The sequence below is a fragment of the Neoarius graeffei genome, chromosome 8, assembly GCF_027579695.1.
Source record: "Neoarius graeffei isolate fNeoGra1 chromosome 8, fNeoGra1.pri, whole genome shotgun sequence".
Lineage (NCBI taxonomy): Eukaryota > Metazoa > Chordata > Actinopteri > Siluriformes > Ariidae > Neoarius > Neoarius graeffei.
The window spans coordinates 74,513,475-74,535,230 of NC_083576.1; the positions used below are offsets into that span (position 1 = coordinate 74,513,475).

The window sequence follows — 21,756 nt, forward strand, 5'->3', positions numbered from 1 at the left end:
CTGTTCACTGCTCTTGACAGTATTTTTTAAAATCTAGAAGCATTGAATTTCATTAAAACAATAACGGTCTCAGGCACAATTTGCATTTAAAGAAGAACTGAAGTCATTTTTAAACTTGCTTTATTTCTTAATTAACGTGTTATTCAATTACGTTTTCGGTTTTAGTAACCTTATATCGTGACTCGTATTGGCAACTAATTGCAATTAAATATTATACTTATAGGCTGATTCGGTTTTTAGCCGTGTTGAATTTAGTTCGTTTGGTCCACGGCAGGCGTCGCTTATCCGCACGATCTTCACAAGACTTGAGCAAGACTTCGAAACGTGAAGTGTCAGCCAGGTGTCAGTGCCGCCATTTTGAAAACTGTTTTCCAAACGAAATGTTGCACAAAAACGAGTTTAAATGACGATTACTGCCTACTTTTTTCAAACTTTCCTGATTGCTATCAAAACAAGCAAAACTTCCGGCTTGATTACATCAGCATTCGAAAGAGTGCGCGCATCTTTTTTTTTTTTTTTAAGATATTTTTTGGGGCTTTTTTCACCTTTATTATTGGATAGGACAGTGTAGAGACAGGAAATGAGCGGGAGAGAGAGACGGGGAGGGATCGGGAAATGATCTCGGGCCGGAATCGAACCCGGGTCCCCGGATTTATGGTAAGGCGCCTTATCCACCTGAGCCACGACGCCCCTGCGCGCGCACGTGTCTTTTGATAACGTTGGCAGATGTCGGTCACTTTGATTTCCGCTGTACGTTTTACTTCCATCCTACGATGTCTCGCACAGGTCTCAACGAATCTCGTTCACGGCCGTTGCTTTGACATACGGACTGATATATTACAGAGCATATTTCAAACACTCATAACTTGCTATAGCAGTGACAAAATAGCGATCAAAAATGCATTTAATAACATGAGAGAAATAGAATTTTGATGATAAACTTTGCTTTCAGTTCTCCTTGAATTTTGTGCTGGAAAACTGTTTGGAACTCAAATGTTTTTGTGCTGACTCAATGTAGAAATCAGAAAATTAAAATAAGGAGCTTTTAAACTTTTGCGCAGTCCTGTTTGTGTGGTCATGTGGTCTTCATAATGAACAATTATTCGCAGAAGACGAAGGATGGCTTTTCGATGGAATAAAAACACGTGTTCTGTTCCATTCATTTGGTTTGATATGTTAATATTGCTAGCATATCGCTTATCCTACGCGTATTATGTCACTCGACCCAATGGAGAATGAGCGTTGAATATCACTCACTCGCTCAGCTCTGCATGCTCCCGAAGGGAGCGTGGCGCCTCTGCATATAGTGCAGCGGTTAAGGAGAATATTTGGAAGAATTGTTCAAATTGTGATAAAAGTACCAAATTTTGCAGATGCATAGCCAAGACCCGGCACGGTGGTGTAGTGGTTAGCGCTGTCGCCTCACAGCAAGAAGGTCCGGGTTCGAGCCCCGGGGCCGGCGAGGGCCTTTCTGTGTGGAGTTTGCATGTTCTCCCCGTGTCCGCGTGGGTTTCCTCCGGGTGCTCCGGTTTCCCCCACAGTCCAAAGACATGCAGGTTAGGTTAACTGGTGACTCTAAATTGACCGTAGGTGTGAATGTGAGTGTGAATGGTTGTCTGTGTCTATGTGTCAGCCCTGTGATGACCTGGCGACTTGTCCAGGGTGTACCCCGCCTTTCGCCTGTAGTCAGCTGGGATAGGCTCCAGTTTGCCTGCGACCCTGTAGAAGGATAAAGCGGCTAGAGATAATGAGATGAGATGAGATAGCCAAGACCATTGGTAAGCAGAAAAAGGAGAGCTTCAGCAAAAATTAAAAGATTAAGGGGGTGGATTCAATGTTTTATTTAGGATACTCGGTTTTTAGCAAGAAATATGCATTGTGTGTATTTATTTTGTAACTGTCTCTTTGACAACAACAAAAACAGGGCTAAATGTACTTTGTAAATACTTAAAAAGTGTTGACGATGTAGAAATGGCCAATAAAAAATATATTTTAAACTTTCAGAAAAAAAGTAACTAAGCACACCAATTTAATTGCCATTCAAAAGTTTTATTCAAGGAATTAACAAAGGACATCTTATACACTCGTTGAAGCTTTTGTTTGTTACATCTGTCATAACAGACTTTATGGTACACAGCTTTATGAGCCTCGAGTGTCTCTACTATGCCCTGACCATCATTCAACCTATTCAGATTTATATTCATAGGCACACGATTGATTTTGTCAAATTCTGAAAGATTATTTGCAGTGTAATCATAACCAGATGTTTCTTCTGTTCTCCTTGCTGGACATTTCAGTTCACCTAATCCTGCATCATCTGTTTGGCACAAGAAGCATAACGACCAGTCTTGCTGGTCAAGCTAGCCTGAAGCAACTAGCTTGAATGTTTTCTGCATTTTTACCAGATTACTTCCACCAACTAAAATGTCTAATTACAATCCTCCACCATGAATTTACATTGCAGGTATTAGTCAGTAAGCTGTTATATGCACATGAAAATGCTACAGTTCAGTACCATCAGGAACATGCACATGCATCTGAAAGACAAAATAGTGTTAGGAAAATTAGTGCCGTTTTCATAGTAGTGAATTGCAAAAGAATTGGTGTCTATAAATATGTACAAGCATCCTCCACATACTGTAGATAGACATTTTAAAATATAAAATTCAAAATGATTAGCTCATATTACATGTACATGTATTAATTTACATCATCAGTTTTATGATAATCACCTCCACTATTCTACTCAAGCTGAATCCACCACCAATTACAAGAGTTCAAAATGAATGGCAGCCAGGATGTCGGCGGTCCTCAGTTCAGGTCTCTGATTTTGTGATTATGAACATGCACATGCATCTGTAAGACAGAATGTGTAATCATGTAGCCAGAGGATATAATCAGATCAAATAATCAAACCAATGTCACCCGCTCAGGTCAATATCAACTTTTTGTTCTTTTTTTTTTTTTTTTTTTTGCTCATGCAGGAGAGTCTTGTAAAAACCACAACAAAGTTTTCTGAAAATGATAACCGATGCAGACAGACAGGATAGGTGCAAATCAGACCCATTTTTAACATTTCAACTCACCATTGAACCATTTTCTATAATTATGCTAAGTCTGTACAGAAAATGGTTCAACCAGCCCTTAAGAATAACATCATATTTGAGATCAAGAAGTATAACAATAAACTGAAACCCTTTAAATCAAAATTTAATGTTTAAGGACAATACTCTAAAGAGTGAAATACATGAAAAAGACATAGGATTGTTACTTTTAATGCCGCTTTTCCACTACAAACGCGGCTGAGTCGGGCTGAGCCGTGCCGTGCTGAGTCGAGCTGAGCAGGGCTGTTGGAGTTGCATTTCGACTACAACCGCGCTGAACCGTGCTGGCTGGAAGTGGGTGGACACATTGGGTGGAGTTAGCGAAAGTGGGTGGACGTCACGTGATGTCGTTAGGCGGCGCAAACAGTGACATCAGTGATCTTTTAAGCGGTAGTCTCACGACCCGGATAGTAAACAATAAACATGGAGGACATGGAGTCATTAGTGTTGCTGGTCTTGGTGCTGTGGCTTGTTGTCACCGACAACGCGGACAGATACTGGCAAGAGCGTATAGATGAGGCGAGGCGCATAAGGCTTCAGAAATTCTCGTAATTCGTAATTCTTCTCCTTCCGGGTTTGCGGTGTTTACAGATCCCAGCGCGCTCGCGGGGCGTGTGTGGGCATGTGAGGACACTCCTCCTCACCAATCAGTGCACAGGGGAGTGTCTGCTCACGCCCCCAGCCCCACTCGGCTCGCTTTGGCTCGCTTCAGCCCCACTCCAAAACGGTGCGAGTTTTAGGGGCTAAACAGGGCTGAAGCGAGCTGAGTCGTGCTGGTTTTTGGTAGTCGAAACGCAAGCCGTGTCGGGCTGAAGCGAGCTGAAAAAGGGTAGTGGAAAAGGGCCATAAGTTACACAGCTATAAATTGTGCAACAATTGGATGAACAGCCATGTATAATGTAGGCCAAATGTTACTGATATGGTATAATTCTTAACTGTTAAGTATTCTGTATATTCAAAGTTTAAATTGTGTACATTTTGAAGTATTTATGCTGCAGAACCACTATTATTTTAGCTAAACATGCTTAAAATCCCTCTAATCAATAGCTGTCTTCCACTTGAAGGGAAAATAGGCCACCAATTTGGCTATATACACAGTGTTAAATGATTTTTATAATATTTAACATATTAACCGATACCCAATATTTAATACTTAATCTACCCCTGAAATAATGCACATTTCTGGTGAAGCTCTCCCTTATGTGGAAGACAAGGGTTCAGGCTGTACTTGGTCCAAGTTTGGTACTTTTATCATAATTTGAACAATTATTCTCTTAACCGCTGCACTAATATGGCTCTCCAGGCGGATCTGTTTCTGGCAGCCTCCCAGGCGGTGGCGATGTTGAGGCCAGCAGCCTGCAGGTCATCGCTCAGCTGGTCGGACCATGTGCGTCTGGGACGGGACCAGGTGGTGGGGGTCGGTTCCCTCAGTAGGGCGGTTGGTTCCAGGGGTGGCTCTGCCCTGGTGATGTAGCTGAAGAGGCGGAGGCGGGCCAAGCGCATCTTGTTGGACAGTGGAGGCTGGTTGGTGATCTGATGCAGGGTGGCATCGTATTACGTTGAATATGGTTTACGATATTGCACGGTTGTCAAGACAACATGACCTCACACGTCGGAGATGTAAAACTTTGGCGCTAGCGAGAGACCAAGACAATTTGTAAACTAACGAAGCAAACCTGGCGGCCATGTTTAATACGGAAGATTTTGAGAGAATTTTGAAAGAGAAAGATGCGTTAAACACCTGAAAGGAATGTGTATGTATTATAATAATAATAATAATAATAATATGGCTTTTTTTCATGGTATATCAGATATATTCCATTCAGCTACTCGTCTTTGACTTGTTGAATATCATGCTAGCTGAATGGAATATATCTGATAGACCACAAAAAAAAAAAGCCAATATTATTTAAATAATACCCAAGATGAAGTCGAGGTTATTATTCACTGAGCCTGAGGCGGATAATTGCTTTAGTATCCTCCTAGGGCTTAGCGGTCACATGCGTGGACAGCACTTTATGGAAATTCGGAACAAGAATCCTCGGACGTGCTTGATCCATCCTGGTGCCCTGTGTCTGGTCGGAGTTTTATCGCATCGCTCCTGTGAAGGACGGCCCCATGAGGACAGTTGAGGGTTACACCTGGAGGACGCTCTGGACTCTTGCAGTAATGCTTTTATGGCTGAGGACTACAGTTGACTTGCTAACTTTAGGACTGCAGTTGTCATGAACAGTTTTGCACTCAAGTTTCCATCAATGAAGAGTTTATAACATCAACGAAACTGACTTCATGTTAAAACTGTTAATATTATAGTCAGGCTGTCTGTTGTTGCCCAGATGAGGATGGGTTCCCTTTTGAGTCTGGTTCCTCTCGAGCTTTCTTCCTCATGTCGTTCGAGGGAGTTTTTCCTTGCCACCGTCGCCACAGGCTTGCTCATCGGGGATAGATTAGGGATAAAATTAGCTCATGTTTTAAGTCGTTCAAATTCTGTAAAGCTGCTTTGCGACAATGTTTATTGTTAAAAGCGCTATACTAATAGACTTGACTTGACATATGTGGACATACTTTTTCTCTAAAAGTACATCTTATCAAAAGATGATGCTTAGTTTTTATTCTCATCAGGTTCTAATAAGCCCAAATAGCAAAGAGAAATAAAACATGCATGTAAAAAAAACAGCTTGGGCCTTAGGAGGGTATGAATACACAGGTGATTTTCATTAAAAAAAAATAGTGCCGTCGAGCGATTAAAATATTTAATCGCGATTAATGTCGCGACTGTCATAGTTAACTCGCGATTAATCGCAATTTAATCGCACATTTTTGTCACATGAAAAACCATTGTAATTCTCTTATCAGCATAAAGTGAATGGGCTTGCTTTGTACCAATTTTATTTTTATTTTTTTATTTTTTTTTAAATTGCAGAGCATAACACGTCTTGTCACAGCCACTGACATCCATAACTTCCATATTAGATGAGAAAACCAAGGGATGAAAAATAAAGTGCACATCACTGTGAAAATAGTTTTATTTTACTCTTCATTAGTTTCTTTTGAAGAGAAGTATCTGCCATAAAAGAAGAAAAAAAAACAGATGATAAAAATAAAAAAATATGTAGGCACGAAAGCAGCCCCTTAAAAAGGCTGATAAAAAATGAAAAGTGTCCTTTGAGTGGAGCAGTACACGATAGATAGCTCAGGTAAGCTAATCAGTCAGCATACCGTAGCAAGCTACCAAAACCTGAGGCCACAATAACCAACCTACAAGACTGAATATGATAAATGATGGAAATAGTGGAAAAACTGGAAATAGTGAATGAAAATAAAAATTTACTGTTTTATTTATTGAGTCACCACACAGACCTACTCTCGTTGAATAAAGTGAGCTGAAGGAGCGCCAAAGTGAGTTCGGCCAGGTTCTAACGTCATACCAAAACAAAATACATCACTGATTCCTTCACATTCAGAAAGGTTAAAAACATTCATCATACGTTCAAAAACGTTCATCTGAGGTGGGGTTTACATTAGACCGTATCAGCGGATCATCAGTTTAACGTTTTTAAAACTATTAGCGTGCACACAGCAACGCCAATACACGATTCGCATGCACACAGCAACGCCAATACACGGATACGCTCGGCTCCGCAGGCATCCTGCGCTCCAAATCACTCCGCCCTGAACAGCGAGTGCCCTCTGGAGGGTGCGCACTCCGGCCCTGCGCAGCTCACAGAGCGCACGAGTGGAGCGCACGAGCAGTGATTTGGGACTGAGCCGCTGTGTGTGTGATCTCAGTGCATGTCGGGCATGCGCGTCACTTACCACTTGCAAGTGGAAGGATGGCAAGCCTAAAGACAATCATAACTACACAATGGGCAGTATTTGCAGTATTTTCATACTTTTATACTCTTTAATGAAAGGTGATACAAGGCGGAAGTCCGCGCCGTTTTTCAGCAGTCGCGTCACATGACCAACGCCAGCGAATCAGGAAGGTGGATGTCACAGTGACGTTGTCCAATGACGACACCAGCTAGAGCTCAGCACAGCGTATCCGCGTATTCTCAATGTTTACACAGCACCGGACCAGACACGATCTGGATTGAATACGTGGACCCTGGCGGATTCCCGTTTCCCGGCGTTTCCAGGCGGTTTAATATAAACGGACAGTGCATCCGCGAAGAAAACGAGACAGATACGGTCTAATGTAAACTTGGCCATAGTGTGGCACTGTATTATCTAATTCTCACTGCTTATAACTCTACACCTACCCGGTGGAGATGAGCTGGGAAACTGAAGACTGAAGGAACTGTATTGAAAAGTATTTTTCCAGCCTCACCTGTGAAAGGTAATCCCATGTGATCTCGTTTGGACGGTAAACCTGTTGGTACAGTTAAACGCAGCACATGAATGAGGCATCTTTATTCTCGGCTACTTTCTAGACGCTATACCAGAGACGGTTGAAGAATCTCCACTTTGCCCCATCCAATATGGCGGCGAGGATGACGTATGATTCTACGCAGAAGGCAGCGTCTATATTTATGTCTATGCCTTTTTCCATCACTCACACGTACTCTTATTGAAGCAGTGCGCGACAAGCCTCAACAGGAACTACGGGTGACTCGCAGGGCCAAATTAGAATTTGCGTTAACGGCACTATTTTTTTTAATTGCGATAAATTGAAATTGCGTTATTACCGCATTAACTTTGACAGCCCTAAAAAAAAAAGAATTTATTTCAAACTTCAGTAGCAGCATGCAAATGTAATAAAGCAACACTAACGACTCCATGTCCTCCATGTTTATTGTTTACTATCCGGGTCGTGAGACTACCGCTTAAAAGGTCACTGATGTCATCGTTTGCGCCGCCTAACGACATCACATGACGTCCACCCACTTTCGCTAACTCCACCCAATGTGTCCACCCACTTCCAGCCAGCACGGTTCAGCGCGGTTGTAGTCGAAATGCAACTCCAACAGCCCCACTCAGCTCGACTCAGCACGGCACGGCTCAGCCCGACTCAGCCACGTTTGTAGTGGAAAAGCGGCATTAGTCTCTCAGGTTAGTCTTAGGGGTTGGTTTTGTTTCCGGAGCAGAACTTGCAAACTATGAGTGGTGTGGTCTTGAAAGTTGATACATGTGTTGATTTAAGTAATGTACAGTGGTGCTTGAAAGTTTGTGAACCCTTTAGAATTTTCTATATTTCTGCATAAATATGACCTAAAACATCATCAGATTTTCACACAAGTCCTAAAAGTAGATAAAGAGAACCCAGTTAAACAAATGAGACAAGAATATTATACTTGGTCATTTATTTATTGAGGAAAATGATCCAATATTACATATCTGTGAGTGGCAAAAGTATGTGAACCTCTAGGATTAGCAGTTAATTTGAAGGTGAAATTAGAGTCAGGTGTTTTCAATCGATGGGATGACAATCAGGTGTGAGTGGGCACCCTGTTTTATTTAAAGAACAGGGATCTATCAAAGTCTGATCTTCACAACACATGTTTGTAGAAGTGTATGGTATCATGGCACGAACAAAGGAGATTTCTGAGGACCTCGGAAAAAGTGTTGTTGATGCTCATCAGACTGGAAAAGGTTACAAAACCATCTCTAAAGAGTTTGGACTCCACCAATCCACAGTCAGACAGATTGTGTACAAATGGAGGAAATTCAAGACCATTGTTACCCTCCCCAGGAGTGGTTGACCAACAAAGATCACTCCAAGAGCAAGGCGTGTAATAGTCGGCGAGGTCACAAAGGACCCCAGGGTAACTTATAAGCAACTGAAGGCCTCTCTCACATTGGCTAATGTTCATGTTCATGAGTCCACCATCAGGAGAACACTGAACAACAATGGTGTGCATGACAGGGTTGCAAGGAAAAAGCCACTGCTCTCCAAAAAGAACATTGCTGCTCATCTAGAATTTGCTAAAGATCATGTGGACAAGCCAGAAGGCTATTGGAAAAATGTTTTGTGGACGGATGAGACCAAAATAGAATTTTTTTGGTTTAAATGAGAAGCGTTATGTTTGGAGAAAGTAAAACACTGCATTCCAGCATAAGAACTTTATCCCATCTGTGAAACATGGTGGTGGTTGTATGACGGTTTGGGCCTGTTTTGCTGCATCTGGGCCAGGACGGCTTGCCATCATTGATGGAACAATGAATTCTGAATTATACCAGCAAATTCTAAAGGAAAATGTCAGGATGTCTGTCCATGAACTGAATCTGACCTTAATCCAATGGAAATGTTGTGGAAGGACCTGAAGTGAGCAGCTCATGTGAGGAAACCCACCAACATCCCAGAGCTGAAGCTGTTCTGTATGGAGGAATGGGCTAAAATTCCTCCAAGCCGGTGTGCAGGACTGATCAACAGTTACCGCAAACGTTTAGTTGCAGTTATTGCTGCACAAGAGGGTCACACCAGATACTGAAAGCAAAGGTTCACATACTTTTGCCACTCACAGATATGTAATATTGGATCATTTTCCTCAATAAATAAATGACCAAGTATAATATTTTTGTCTTATTTGTTTAACTGGGTTCTCTTTATCTACTTTTAGGACTTGTGTGAAAATAGGCTGATGATGTTTTAGGTCACATTTATGCAGAAATATAGAAAATTCTAAAGGGTTCACAAACTTTCAAGCACCACTGTACATGTGCCTTTCGATACTAAGAAATGTGAGAAGTTTTAATTTTTAGCTCACGGGCAATTCCAGTGTTATGGACGTGACACTTGAACTCAAAATGGCAACAAATGATCCAGTGCATGTTTTATTGTCTCCCAGTATTTAAACAGGTGTTGCATATTTTAAGGCTGTACCATACTGGAGAAGTGATAGAACAAGAACAATTCCCATAGTACATCTAGGGCATGCCAGAAAACGCCAATAAAAGATGCGTTATGGATGTGACAGAAAAAGTATCACTTTTCTTGGGTGACTGTACATTTTTATCAAACTCTGTGAAATCGTAAACCTAATGTCGAAATGGAGAGATCCATTTGATAGAGGGGTCCAAGGTGAATATTAAAAAAATCTTTGTTTAAAATATTTTGTATTTCATGCAGAGTTTCGGAAGGAAAAGTCAGCGTTATGGATGTGACGAAATTCCGTTATGGATGTGACGCGTCTGAAATAGACATGGCATATGTTTAGAAAATCAGCAATTTAACCACCATAACCCTTTGAAAAACTCCCTAAATATCAGCTAAAACTATCAAAGTTCTTAAATAATATTTAGGATGGCTATTGTTTTGCTGTTTTGTGGATTTTAGCATACATTTCTGTGGCTTGTGGCAATAATATAGAATTGTACATGATCAAAGTTGATTTTAGCTTGGGGTTTACATTATAAGAAAGAAAGACTGACAGTGACATTAGGTTGGTTACAAATTGGTTCAACTTATTCACATCTGTAAAATACAGGCCTAGGTGAGATCTCTGGGAGTGGTTTTGATGTATTACATGTTGCTTTATTTTTGCATGGTGAGGTTGACATTTACATGGAATTGCCCTCACCTGGACCAAAGGTCCAGTGGGTTTATGCCATGGGCTGCTGAGGTCAGTGTAAAGAGGTAGGGTTGGTTTCCTGCAGCAGAACTTGAAAAATGCGACAAATAATATCTTGAAACTTGGTATATAGGGTGGGGGATATAGATGACTCTGTCGTCTTGCTGCTGTTGTGTAACCGTCTCAATTCTCTCACTCGCAGTAATCAGGAGGACTATCAGCTGGTGCGGAAGTTGGGCCGGGGGAAGTACAGCGAGGTGTTCGAGGCCGTTAATGTCAGTAACAGCGAGAAAGTGGTGGTGAAGATCCTGAAGGTGATTTCACACTCAGACTTGGAATACGTCAACAAAATATTGTCTTTTTTTTTTTTTTTTAATGAAGGTTGTAGCTTTAAGCGTGGAACAGACTGACCGTGTCAAACTCCACCAGACAGAGTGCAGTTTTCTGAAAGCTTCATGGTCTTGCAGAAACAATTCACCCAAAAATCACCTTCATACAGGTTTCTTTCTGACTACATCTTATATATTTAGGGTAATAATTGTTTAGTGCATGAGTTTTTGGACTCGGACCCCGTCCACACGTAGCCGGGTATCTGCTAAATCGAAGATATTTTTCTACGTTTTGGCCTGTCATCCACATGAAAACACATCAAAAACGAATATTTTAAAAAACTCCAGGCAAAGTGAAGATTTTTGAAAACTCCGTGTATGCCTTTTCGTGTAGACAGAGATAACCGGAGTTTTGCGTTTTAGAACGTCGCAATCTGCGCCAAAAAAATGACAACAAATCTGTCCTGACGTCAAACGTGCGACCTTTGTTTACTGCAGAAGCCAGATTAAGCATGGACAAAGAGTAATGGATCGGAGTAGTGCCTTGAAAGCGTTAATTATTGTGCAGGTGCTATTTACATGTTTAATTTTAGAAGCCCAACTACTGACAAGATTCCTAATCAACGTTTTCTTGCGTCTTTTGAAGTTTATACTCCAAAATTGCGTTTAGAAGCAGTTCTGTCTCCGAGTCTGTCCAGACGAACAAGCTTGGCACCATGTTTTATGTTTAGGCGGAAGTGACGCCAACAGAGGGCTATTCTGATGTGATTAGGGGGTAGGATTTGGGGAAATAATGCCATCTACAGGTTTGGAATGCTTATGAATGTGATTGAAAACGCAGATGTTCGATTATGTGTGGAAGGGATTTTTTTCGAAGACGGGGTGGTGTGGATAAAACATTTTTATAAACGGAGGGGGGGAAAATGCTCGGTTTTAAAATTACCCGGCTACGTGTGTACATGGCCTTAGTTTTGCCATGGAGCCAGGAAGCTGGCACTTCAAACATTACCAGTTTACAGTTGTGGTTTCCAGTGTTGTAGTTGAGTCACTAAACCTCAAGTCCAGTCTCAGTCTTGCTAGATGATGATTGAAGTTCGAGGTCGTCCCCGTCGTCTCCTCGATAGTTCTCCTACATATGGAACACACAGCAGTGCGTTTTTTTTTTTTTTTTTTCTCCACTGCGCGAGAAGTCCATGTAAGCAAAGCGGACAATCCTAGGGGCTTCTCTCCCGGCATTTTAGCGCCGTTAACGTTAGTTTGTTCCTGAACATGACGTATGAACAGGTGAATGTGCATTCTCTTGCACGAAATGAGTATAAACTTAATGTAGATATTAATTTTGCACAAGATATAGATATACTAGTGCATCTCAAATTAGAATACCATGAAAAAGTTCCTTTTATTTCATAATTTAATTCAAAAAGGTAAACTTTCATATATTCTATATTCATTACATGTAAAGTGAAATATTTAAAGCCTTTTTTGTTTTAATTTTGATGATTTATGGTTTATAGCTCATGAAAATCAGAAATCCAGTATCTCAAATTATTAGAATATTCCCTAAGATCAATCAAAAAAAGGATTTACAATACAGAAATGTCCAACTTCTGAAAAGTATATTCATTTATACACTCAATACTTGGTTGGGGCTCCTTTACCATGAATTACTGTATCAGTGCGGTGTGGCATGGAGGTGATCAGTCTGTGGCACTGCTGAGGTGTTATTGAAGCCCAGGTTGCTTTGATAGTGGCCTTCAGCGTATCTGTATTTTTGGGTCGGGTGTTTCTCGTCTTCCTCTTGACAATACCCCATAGATTCTCTATGGGGTTCAGGTCAGGCAAGTTGGCTGGCCAATCAAACACAGTAATATCATGGTCAGCAAACCATTTGGTAGTAGTTTTGGCACTGTGGGTAGGTGCTAAGTCCTGCTGGAAAAGGAAATCAGCATCTCCAAAAAGCTCGTCAGCAGATGGAAGCATGAAGTGCTCTAAAATCTCCTGGTAGATGGCTGTGTTGACTTTGGACTTGATAAAATACAGTGGACCAACACCAGCAGATGACATGGCACCCCAAATCATCACAGACTGGAAACTTCACACTGGGCTTCAAACACCTTGGATTCTGTGCCTCTCCACTCTTCCTCCAGACTCTAGAACCGTGATTTCCAAATTAAATGCAAAATGTACTTTCATCTGAAAAGAGGACTTTGGACCACTGAGCAACGGTCCATTTCTTTCTCTCCTTAGCCCAGATAAGACACTTCTGACATTGTCTCTGGCTCAGGAGTAGCTTGATATTAGGAATGCAAAAGTTGTATCCCCTTTCTTGAAGATGTCTGTTCGTGATGGGTCTTGATGCACTGACACCAGCCTCAGTCCACTCCTTGTGAAGCTCTCCCAAGTTCTTGAATCAACTTTTCTTGACAATCCTCTCAAGACTGCGGCCATCCCTGTTGCTTGTGCACCTTTTCCAGCCACCCTTTTCAGCAATGACCTTTTGTGGCTTACCCTCCTTGTGGAGGGCATCAGTGATCATCTTCTGGACAACAGTCAAGTCAGCAGTCTTCCCCATGATTGTGGTTGTGTGTACTGAACTAGACCGAGAGATACACTGTGTTCATACTGTTTTATTCAAACTCGAAATGAAATATTCTAATATTTTGAGATGGTTTTTTTTATGTTTTTGTACTGTATGCCATACTGATTAAAATTAAAATAGAAAAATGCTTGAAACATTTTAGTTTGTGTAATGAGTCTATAATATATAACATTTTCACTTTCTTAAATAACTGATGGAAAATATTGAACTTTTTCACAGTATTCTAATTTTTTGAGATGCGTGTGTGTGTGTATGGCATGTTACAAAAAATATAGAAAAGATCTGAGTCCTCGGCTCCAATTTGCGAGTCCGAATACAGTTAATGCACGAGTCCGAGTCATCAGTGCTCAAGTCCAAGTCGAGTCACGAGTCCTTAAAATTAGGGCACGAGTCAGATTTGAGTCAGAGTCCTGGACTCGAGCACTACAACCCTGGTGGTTTCTGAGAGTATTTTATAAAAATGAACGAAACGGATCAAAGATTGTTGTAGCGTTAAATTAAAGAAATCTAATCGTAATCTTCAAACTGGAATCACTTGGATCCACAGCACGCAGTTTATTCTTATAAGACTCATCAAGGAGGTTTAAAGTTTAATACTCGCTCATGTGTATGTTAATACGTTTTCAGTCTCTTGATATTTTGATTGCAGCCTGTCAAGAAGAAAAAGATCAAACGAGAAATCAAAATCCTAGAAAACCTGAGAGGAGGAACCAACATCATCCGGCTCGTGGATACAGTAAAGGACCCTGTGGTACGTCACAGCGAGTGCTGCTCGTTTCTACGGTGACTGCAGCTTTATCAAAGATTCGTATTAGCGTAAAATCAGAATCTACAGAAACATCAACACCCTGCAGAAATGATCCCTCTGCTGTCAGGTTTTTATGATTGTTGTTCTGCTCTGGCACCTGAGCTTCTGTTTTATAACGTGTAGCTGTATTTGTAATTCTAGTTTTAAAAAATTATATATATTTCTGTTGATAATTTCTGACCGTTTTTTCCTTCTCCTATTCCTCTCTGTCTCTCTGGCTGTAGTCCCGAACTCCTGCTCTTGTCTTCGAGTGCATCAATAACACTGATTTCAAGGTAGACGCAAATGTGTGTTTGGTGTTGTACAGTGTTGTATGGGTTCAGGGTTAGAGGTTCGAGTTAGACTTGTAGGAAGAGTCTGATCAGGTTCTGGTCCAGCTCCACCTTCTGGACTTCTTGTTCTGGAGTGAGAGTTTATTTTCCAGAGTGGAGAAACTTGATTATGGTGTGGATGGAGATGATTTGGCGGATGGATAGCAATCAAGTATGTTGATTTGAGTATTAGGCCACACTCAATCTCTTCTCTCTCAGGCTACATCCACACGACAACGGCAACGAGATGTTATTTAAAAAAATATCGCGTCCACATGGGCAACGGATCAGTAAAATATCAGGTCCATATGGCAACGCAACGCTTGCTGAAAACGATGCAATACACATGCCACACCTCTAGGGGCGCTGTAAGACGGTCCCATCGGAGACACCAGGACAATAGAAGAAGTAAGGACGCATGCGCATAAACTGTTATGCGCGAGACTTCATATTAGTCACAAAGTCAGGAAAATCTGTTCATAAAGTTGCGTTATAATGACCAAATACAATGAAAAGTATTTTTCCAGTCTCACCTGTGAAAGGTAATCCCATGTCATCTCGTTTGGACGGTAAACCTGTTGGTACAGTTAAACGCAGCACGTGAATGAGGCATCTTTATTCTCTGCTTTGCCCCATCCAATATGGCGGCGAGGATGACGTATGATTCTACGCGGAAGGCGGCGTCTTTTAATGGTCCGGAATAAATTGAATGCTGCACGTTGATGGATTAATTTGTTCTTCTATGCCCTTTTTGAGGAATGTATTGTAGGACTTAAACCAACATCTGAAGAGGTGAGATCGCTCCTTTTTTTTTTTCCCTATTTTTGCTGGCGGGATTGACTCTGCCATAAGGGCTATTCTCTCTCTTTCTCTCTCTCACTTTGCACCATTACACAATAAATATTCACAGTGAAAATATTTTGTAAGCGCGTTTCATGAACCAAGTTATAGGATTTGTTGACAACTCGCATCGAGTTCGTTACACTGCTACCCGGCGTGAAGCACATGTGGTTGTGACGTCATCGTAAACAAATCCATTCTACTCATCCAGACGACTTCGCAACGGTGCCGTTGCCAGATCTTTCCACTCTGGAACCCGTTCTCAAAAGATTTTGTTTTGGGGCACCCAAAACGCCGGTGCCGTGTGGACGCCAGGCCGAAATGATAAACAATTTTATCAGATTCACCTGAATCCGTTGCCGTGTGGACAGGGCCTCAGTTGCAGCTGTTTGAGCACTAGTTATCATTTTTTTTCCCTATCAGACTTTGCTCAATGTTTACTACAACACCCAAATCTTTAAAAAAAAAAAATACACACTTTTTAAAGTGTCTTGCAAAAGTATTCATCCCCCTTGGTGTTTGTCCTGTTATGTCGCATTACAAGCTGGAATTAAAATGGATTTTTAGAGGGTTAGCACCATTTGATTTACACAACATGCCGACCACTTTAAAGGTGCACATTGTTTTATTGCGAAACAAACAATAATTAAAATGAAAAAACAGAAATCTGGAGTGTCCATAGGTATCCCCCCCCCCCCCCCCCCCCCCCCCAAAAGTCAATACTTTTATAGAGCCACCTTTTGCTGCAATTACAGCTGCAAGTCTCTTGGGGGTATGTCTCTACTGTAATTAGCTTAGCACATCTAGCCATTAGGATTTTTGTCCATTCTTCAAGGCAAAACTGCTCCAACTCCTTCAAGTTAGATGGGTTGTGTTGGTGTACAGCAATCTTCAAGTTATGCCACAGATTCTCAATCAGATTGAGGTCGGGGCTTTGATTAGGCCATTCCAAGACATTTAAATGTTTCCCTTTAAACCACTCCAGTTTAACTTTAGCAGTATGTTTAGGGTCATTGTCCTGCTGGAACATGAACCTTCATCCCAGTCTTAAACCTCTGGCCGACTTAAACAGGTTTTCCTCCAGAATTGCCCTGTATTTAGTGCCATCCATCTTTCCTTCAGTCCTGACCAGCTTTCCTGTCCCTGCAGATGAAAAATATCCCCACAGCATGATGCCGCCACCACCATGCTTCACTGTAGGAATGGTGTTCTCAGGGTGTTGGGTTTGTGCCACACATGGCATTTCCCATGATGACCAAAAAGTTCAATTTTAGTCTCATCTGACCAGAGGATCTTCTTCCATGTGTTTGGGGAGTCTGCCACATCCTGTTGGGTAAACTCCAAATGTGTTTTCTTAAGCAATGACTTTTTTGGCCACTCTTCCATAAAGCCCCACTCTGTGGAGTGTACGGCTTAAAGTGGTCCTATGAACAGATACTCCCATCTCCGCTGTGGATCTTTGCAGCTCCTTCAGCATTATTGGTGGTGTCTTTGTTGCATCTCTGATTAATGCCCTCCTTGCCCGGTCTGTGAGTTTTGGTGGTCGGCCTTCTCTTGTCAGGTTTGTAGTGGTGCCATGTTCTTTCCATTTTGCTATAATGGATTTAATGGCGCTCCCTGGGATATTCAAAGTTTGGGATATTTGTTTATAACCCAACCCTGATCTATACTTCTCCACAACTTTGTCTCTGACCTGTTTGGAGGCTCCTTGGTTTTCATGTTGTTTGTTTAGTAGTGTTGCAGAGTCAGGGTCCTTCCAGAACAGGTTGATTTATACAGACATCATGTGACACTTTGATTGCACACAGGTGGATCTTAATCAACTCGTTATGTGACTTATGAAGTGAATTGGTTGGAGCAGCTCTTATTTAGGGGTTTCATACTTATGCACACTCCAGGTTTCTGTTTTTTCATCTCTATTATTTTTTTGTTTCACAATAAAACAACAATTTTCACCTTTTAGAGTGGTCGGCATGTTGTGTAAATCAAATGGTGCTAACCCTCTAAAAATCCATTTTAATTCCAGCTTGTAATGTGACAAAACAGGACAAACACCAAGGGGGGGGATACTTTTGCAAGACACTGTAAGTGTCTTACTGTCTTTAAGTCCTGACAGATGCATCATTCAGTGTCATCCCTCTTCCTCTCCTGGTCGTGTGTGTGTGTGTGAGATTAATAAATAAACATGTATGTTGTGCCACGGGATTTTTGTACCAGATGCTCTGTTTACAGAATGTGTAGAAACAGCGTTGTAAAGCATGCAATATTTTGCACCATTTTCGCTGGCTGATCCAGTAACTATCAGTGAATAACCACCCCAATAGCCCCCCTACGGGACGCATTTACCTTTTTTAACATCCTCCACGTCGCCCGCAGTCCAAAGGCATGCAGGTTAGGTTAACTGGTGACTCTAAATTGACTGTAGGTGTGGATGTGAGTGTGAATGGTTGTCTGTGTCTATGTGTCAGCCCTGTGATGACCTGGCGACTTGTCCAGGGTGTACCCCGCCTTTCGCCCGTAGTCAGCTGGGATAGGCTCCAGCTTGCCTGCGACCCTGTAGAACAGGATAAAGCGGCTACGGATAATGAGATGAGATGAGATATGAACATCCTCTACGACTGTGTTGAACTGTGGTTGGTTCTAGAGGACTTGAGACAGGGACTTGTTTTAAATGACTACCGTGTAGTTACTGTCCAGAACCGGAAATGAGTCAACAGCGTCCATAACCCCTTGACCGGCACCACTGTAATGAGATAATCAATGTTATTCGCTTCAGCTGTCAGTGGCTTTAACATGAAGGCTGATGGGTGTATATAATCTATATCTCTGCCTGTTTCCTGGTTAATCCAAATTCAGTATATTATTGATTTAAAAGCATTCCTGATTGACGGGTGTATTTGAAATGAATTTGTACCTGAAAGGTGCAGGATTATTGTATTTTTAGATCCAAGATAAAGCTGAACTGTAGTAAATTCAGGTGCACTTGTGTGTTGCCATATTAATTGTAAAAAAAATATATATTTTATGTCTAGAATAAACATAATGAGAAGATTGTACAGTTGATGTATCAACATGTTTGTGGTTCAAAAACATTCACTCGATGTGTGTGATTGTAGATTTTATTTGATATTTGAAGAATACCCATAGTCTTCTACTTGCAATAAGCCCTTTGTCCATGTTTAGGAGCTGTACCAGAAGTTAACAGATTTTGATATCCGTTATTACATGTACGAACTACTAAAGGTAAGAAACATTAGTCGTTATGGCTTTTTTTTTTTTTTATCCTGGTTTCCACCATGATGTATTTATGCGTGTGTGTGTGTGTGTAGGCCCTGAACTACTGCCACAGTATGGGCATCATGCACCGTGACGTCAAACCCCACAACGTCATGATCGATCATCAGTTGAGGAAGGTTCGTCCTACACTTTTCTCACACTTGGTCTGATGAGTTGCATAGAAGTGTGTGTGTCTGTGTGTGTATGGGTTGGAAGCAGCATGTTTTGTCCAGCTGACAAGTGACGTGATTAGATATATCAGAGGCTCGTTGGCCGTGCTGTGAAAATTATGCATGCAGACGCTCATCAAAGTTTCCAAATCTGTCACTGCTTAAAGCATGTACTAGAGCCCTGCACTCCCGCGGGGGTCCCGCGGGACCCGACGCAAAACAGTGCAGCGCGGGACAAATTTTGAAAGCTCATTGCGGGCGGGAGGGGGAGTGCACAATGCGGGAGCGGGCGGGAGAGGTGATAAGCTGCAGTCCCGCTAACTAAAAACGTGTTTAAAATAAAATTTAGAAATTATTAATTTATGTCTATCATATATAATTTGTGCTGGATATTTTATTTGGCATTAATAAAAACATTTTAAGATGCCTAAATTTGCGGACGTGGTCTAATCTCGCGTACGTTTCCAGTTCCTTTCTGCTCTTCCGTGTTTGAGATCTCCGATCATGGCAGAAGAGTAGAGCTCCTCTGGTGAAGCTCACAATGGGTATCTCTGTAAAGCCTCAGCTGTGCATGCCGCCTGACAACGCACACCCTTGCTATGTGCGCTAGGTGAAGGATCGGTCAGTGGAGAGCTCAGCTAAGCTCAGCATGTTTAATTCCCCAAGCCAATGACAAGAACTTTCGTGAGAAATAATGCGAACGTCTGCATCATGCGGGATTTGCGGGCAGGAGCGGGACAAAATATGGCAGGCGGGAGCGGGACTGAAAATCATAATTCTTGGCGGGAGTGGGACTGCACAATGCGGGAGCGGGACTGAAAATTCTGTCCCGCGCAGACCTCTAGCATGTACGCAGAGCCATGGCCTCACTTTTGTTTATAAATGCCTTGAGACCTCAAGAATGGCACAGGAATAGTTTTAAGCGTTAACAATAAATCTAATATGATGATTTTTACAATTAAAGTGATTCAAATAGGTAGCGGTCTGAGTGAATGACCTTGACATCTGTGACGTCACAGCAGGAAGTCTATTGGTCTCATCGCCATTTCCGCTATACTAAAACACAGAGCTGACTGCAACTCCGATCCTCCGTTTTGAGCTAATTTATCGCCATGCCACGTAGATGTGCCAGCAACACGACAGAAGGTGGATTTAAGTTGCATTCATGGCCCAAGAATGTTCAAACTGCAAAGATTTGGACGCGTTTTGCAAGAAGTTCACGGGCACATTGGGCGCCTACGAAGTGGTCTCTACTCTGCTCTGCATGTTTTACTGAAGACTCGTACGAGACCCCTGATCTGTTGAGGAGTGTTGGCTATAAGCTCGTATTAAAAGAGGGCACAGTACCAACAATTAAATAAAACTGCAAGAAAAGGAAAGCATTTATTTTATTTTATTTTTTTAAAAAAGTGAGTTCAGTTGCACCAGTTCTCCCGGAGTGTGAGCCGAGGGTTGTTGGTAAAACCCAGGACAGAACAGGACGGGACATATCTCTCGGGCAGTGACCTCCCCGCTTTTGTTGCTAAAACCAGTGACGTTCTGTTCCGTCCCGGGTTTTAGTAAGTGCCTGAGCCGAGCAGTAATGGCGGAGTACTCAGTAATGGAGAAAATGGAGAATGAGTGGAGCATCTGTCTGATTTCTAAACTGGATATTGCTGCCATCTCGCCCTTAAATGGAAGAAGCGAATGAACGGAGAACTGAACGAACAACTGAAAGTCAGATTGTTTCAAAACAGTCGGCCTTCAAGAAGCGACGGGTAAGCTCCGACTCTCATTTGGATATAAAACAACATGTTTACCTGCATTTAGATTAATTCATGTAACTTGTATTGTGTGTTTAAGTTACCGGTCTAAGATTATTTAATTTGCTTCAGAATCTGATTATTTAATTAGCCTTTTACGTTTTATCAGTGAAAATGCATGCATGTACATGTATGTTGCATAAGTTATAACACCCTATCCTGTTTTAATGGGAGTCAACCCACAATCAATGAGGTCAAGTCGGTAACGATATTTCTTACTTTCACCATAAATTTTTTGGTCTATAGCTGTGAAAAGCCTCGGCCTTAAAACCAGTTACTGCTGTGACGTCACACGCTCAGGGTTGGCTGGCTCAGCGGGGCAGCTCGAATGCCAACTTTGCGGTCGATTTTAACTCTCAAAGATATATTTTTTATTCCCATTTATGCAGCATACAAGAGTCAAGGGTGGTGGAGATACTATCCACTCAGAAATGTATTTAAAAATAAAGGTTCTGCATATCACTTTTAACTCTTGAATATTTTCTATCCTGAATACTATCATTTAAAAAGCTTATTTTTGCTTTCCAAATAAATGTATCTGGTTAAGATCTGTTCAGTACTTTGGGAGTAATAGCAGGTTGAAGTCAGTACAACAGAGTACCATGATTTAATCCATCAATAAACAATTTCCCAGCTTGGGGTCAATAAGGTCCGTCCGTCCATCCATCCATGTGAATTATATCGAATCGTGAATTGGGCGAGTTGTTACATGTGTAATATTCCGTATACTGTATGTACATGTTTGCAACTCTCAATCCACCGCCCAAAATCCAAACCTCTTCCCTTTTCAATTCAGTATTAGTAACAGTTTTAAGCTGTTTTATGTGAAAATTGAAACTTTGAGTCAAGCTTTGAGCTTTCTCTTCCATCTCTATATAGTTTATTCTGTATCTACAGGATATATAAACACACTACTATGCCTTCTTCAGGCTTCTGCTTCACATCGTTTTTGTTTATAGCGATGTCTTGTATGGGCTGTTTGTGTTCATGTAAACTAAGTGTAAGG

General features: G+C 41.6%; 1 protein-coding gene across 2 annotated transcripts in view; it reads left to right on the top strand.

The window, feature by feature from the left end:
- The window catches only part of csnk2a2b (casein kinase 2, alpha prime polypeptide b), a 73,496-nt gene that overhangs the window by 11,188 nt on the left and 40,552 nt on the right, over positions 1 to 21,756 (top strand). For both annotated transcript variants that reach the window (XR_009655246.1, XM_060928242.1), the window contains exons 2-6: positions 10,818 to 10,929; positions 14,193 to 14,294; positions 14,576 to 14,626; positions 18,686 to 18,745; positions 18,832 to 18,915. Coding sequence is in view for 1 of the 2 variants with exons in the window: in XM_060928242.1 (XP_060784225.1) it covers positions 10,818 to 10,929; positions 14,193 to 14,294; positions 14,576 to 14,626; positions 18,686 to 18,745; positions 18,832 to 18,915 (409 nt within the window). In the remaining variant the exon portion in view is untranslated. The remainder of the gene's footprint in view (positions 1 to 10,817; positions 10,930 to 14,192; positions 14,295 to 14,575; positions 14,627 to 18,685; positions 18,746 to 18,831; positions 18,916 to 21,756) is intronic.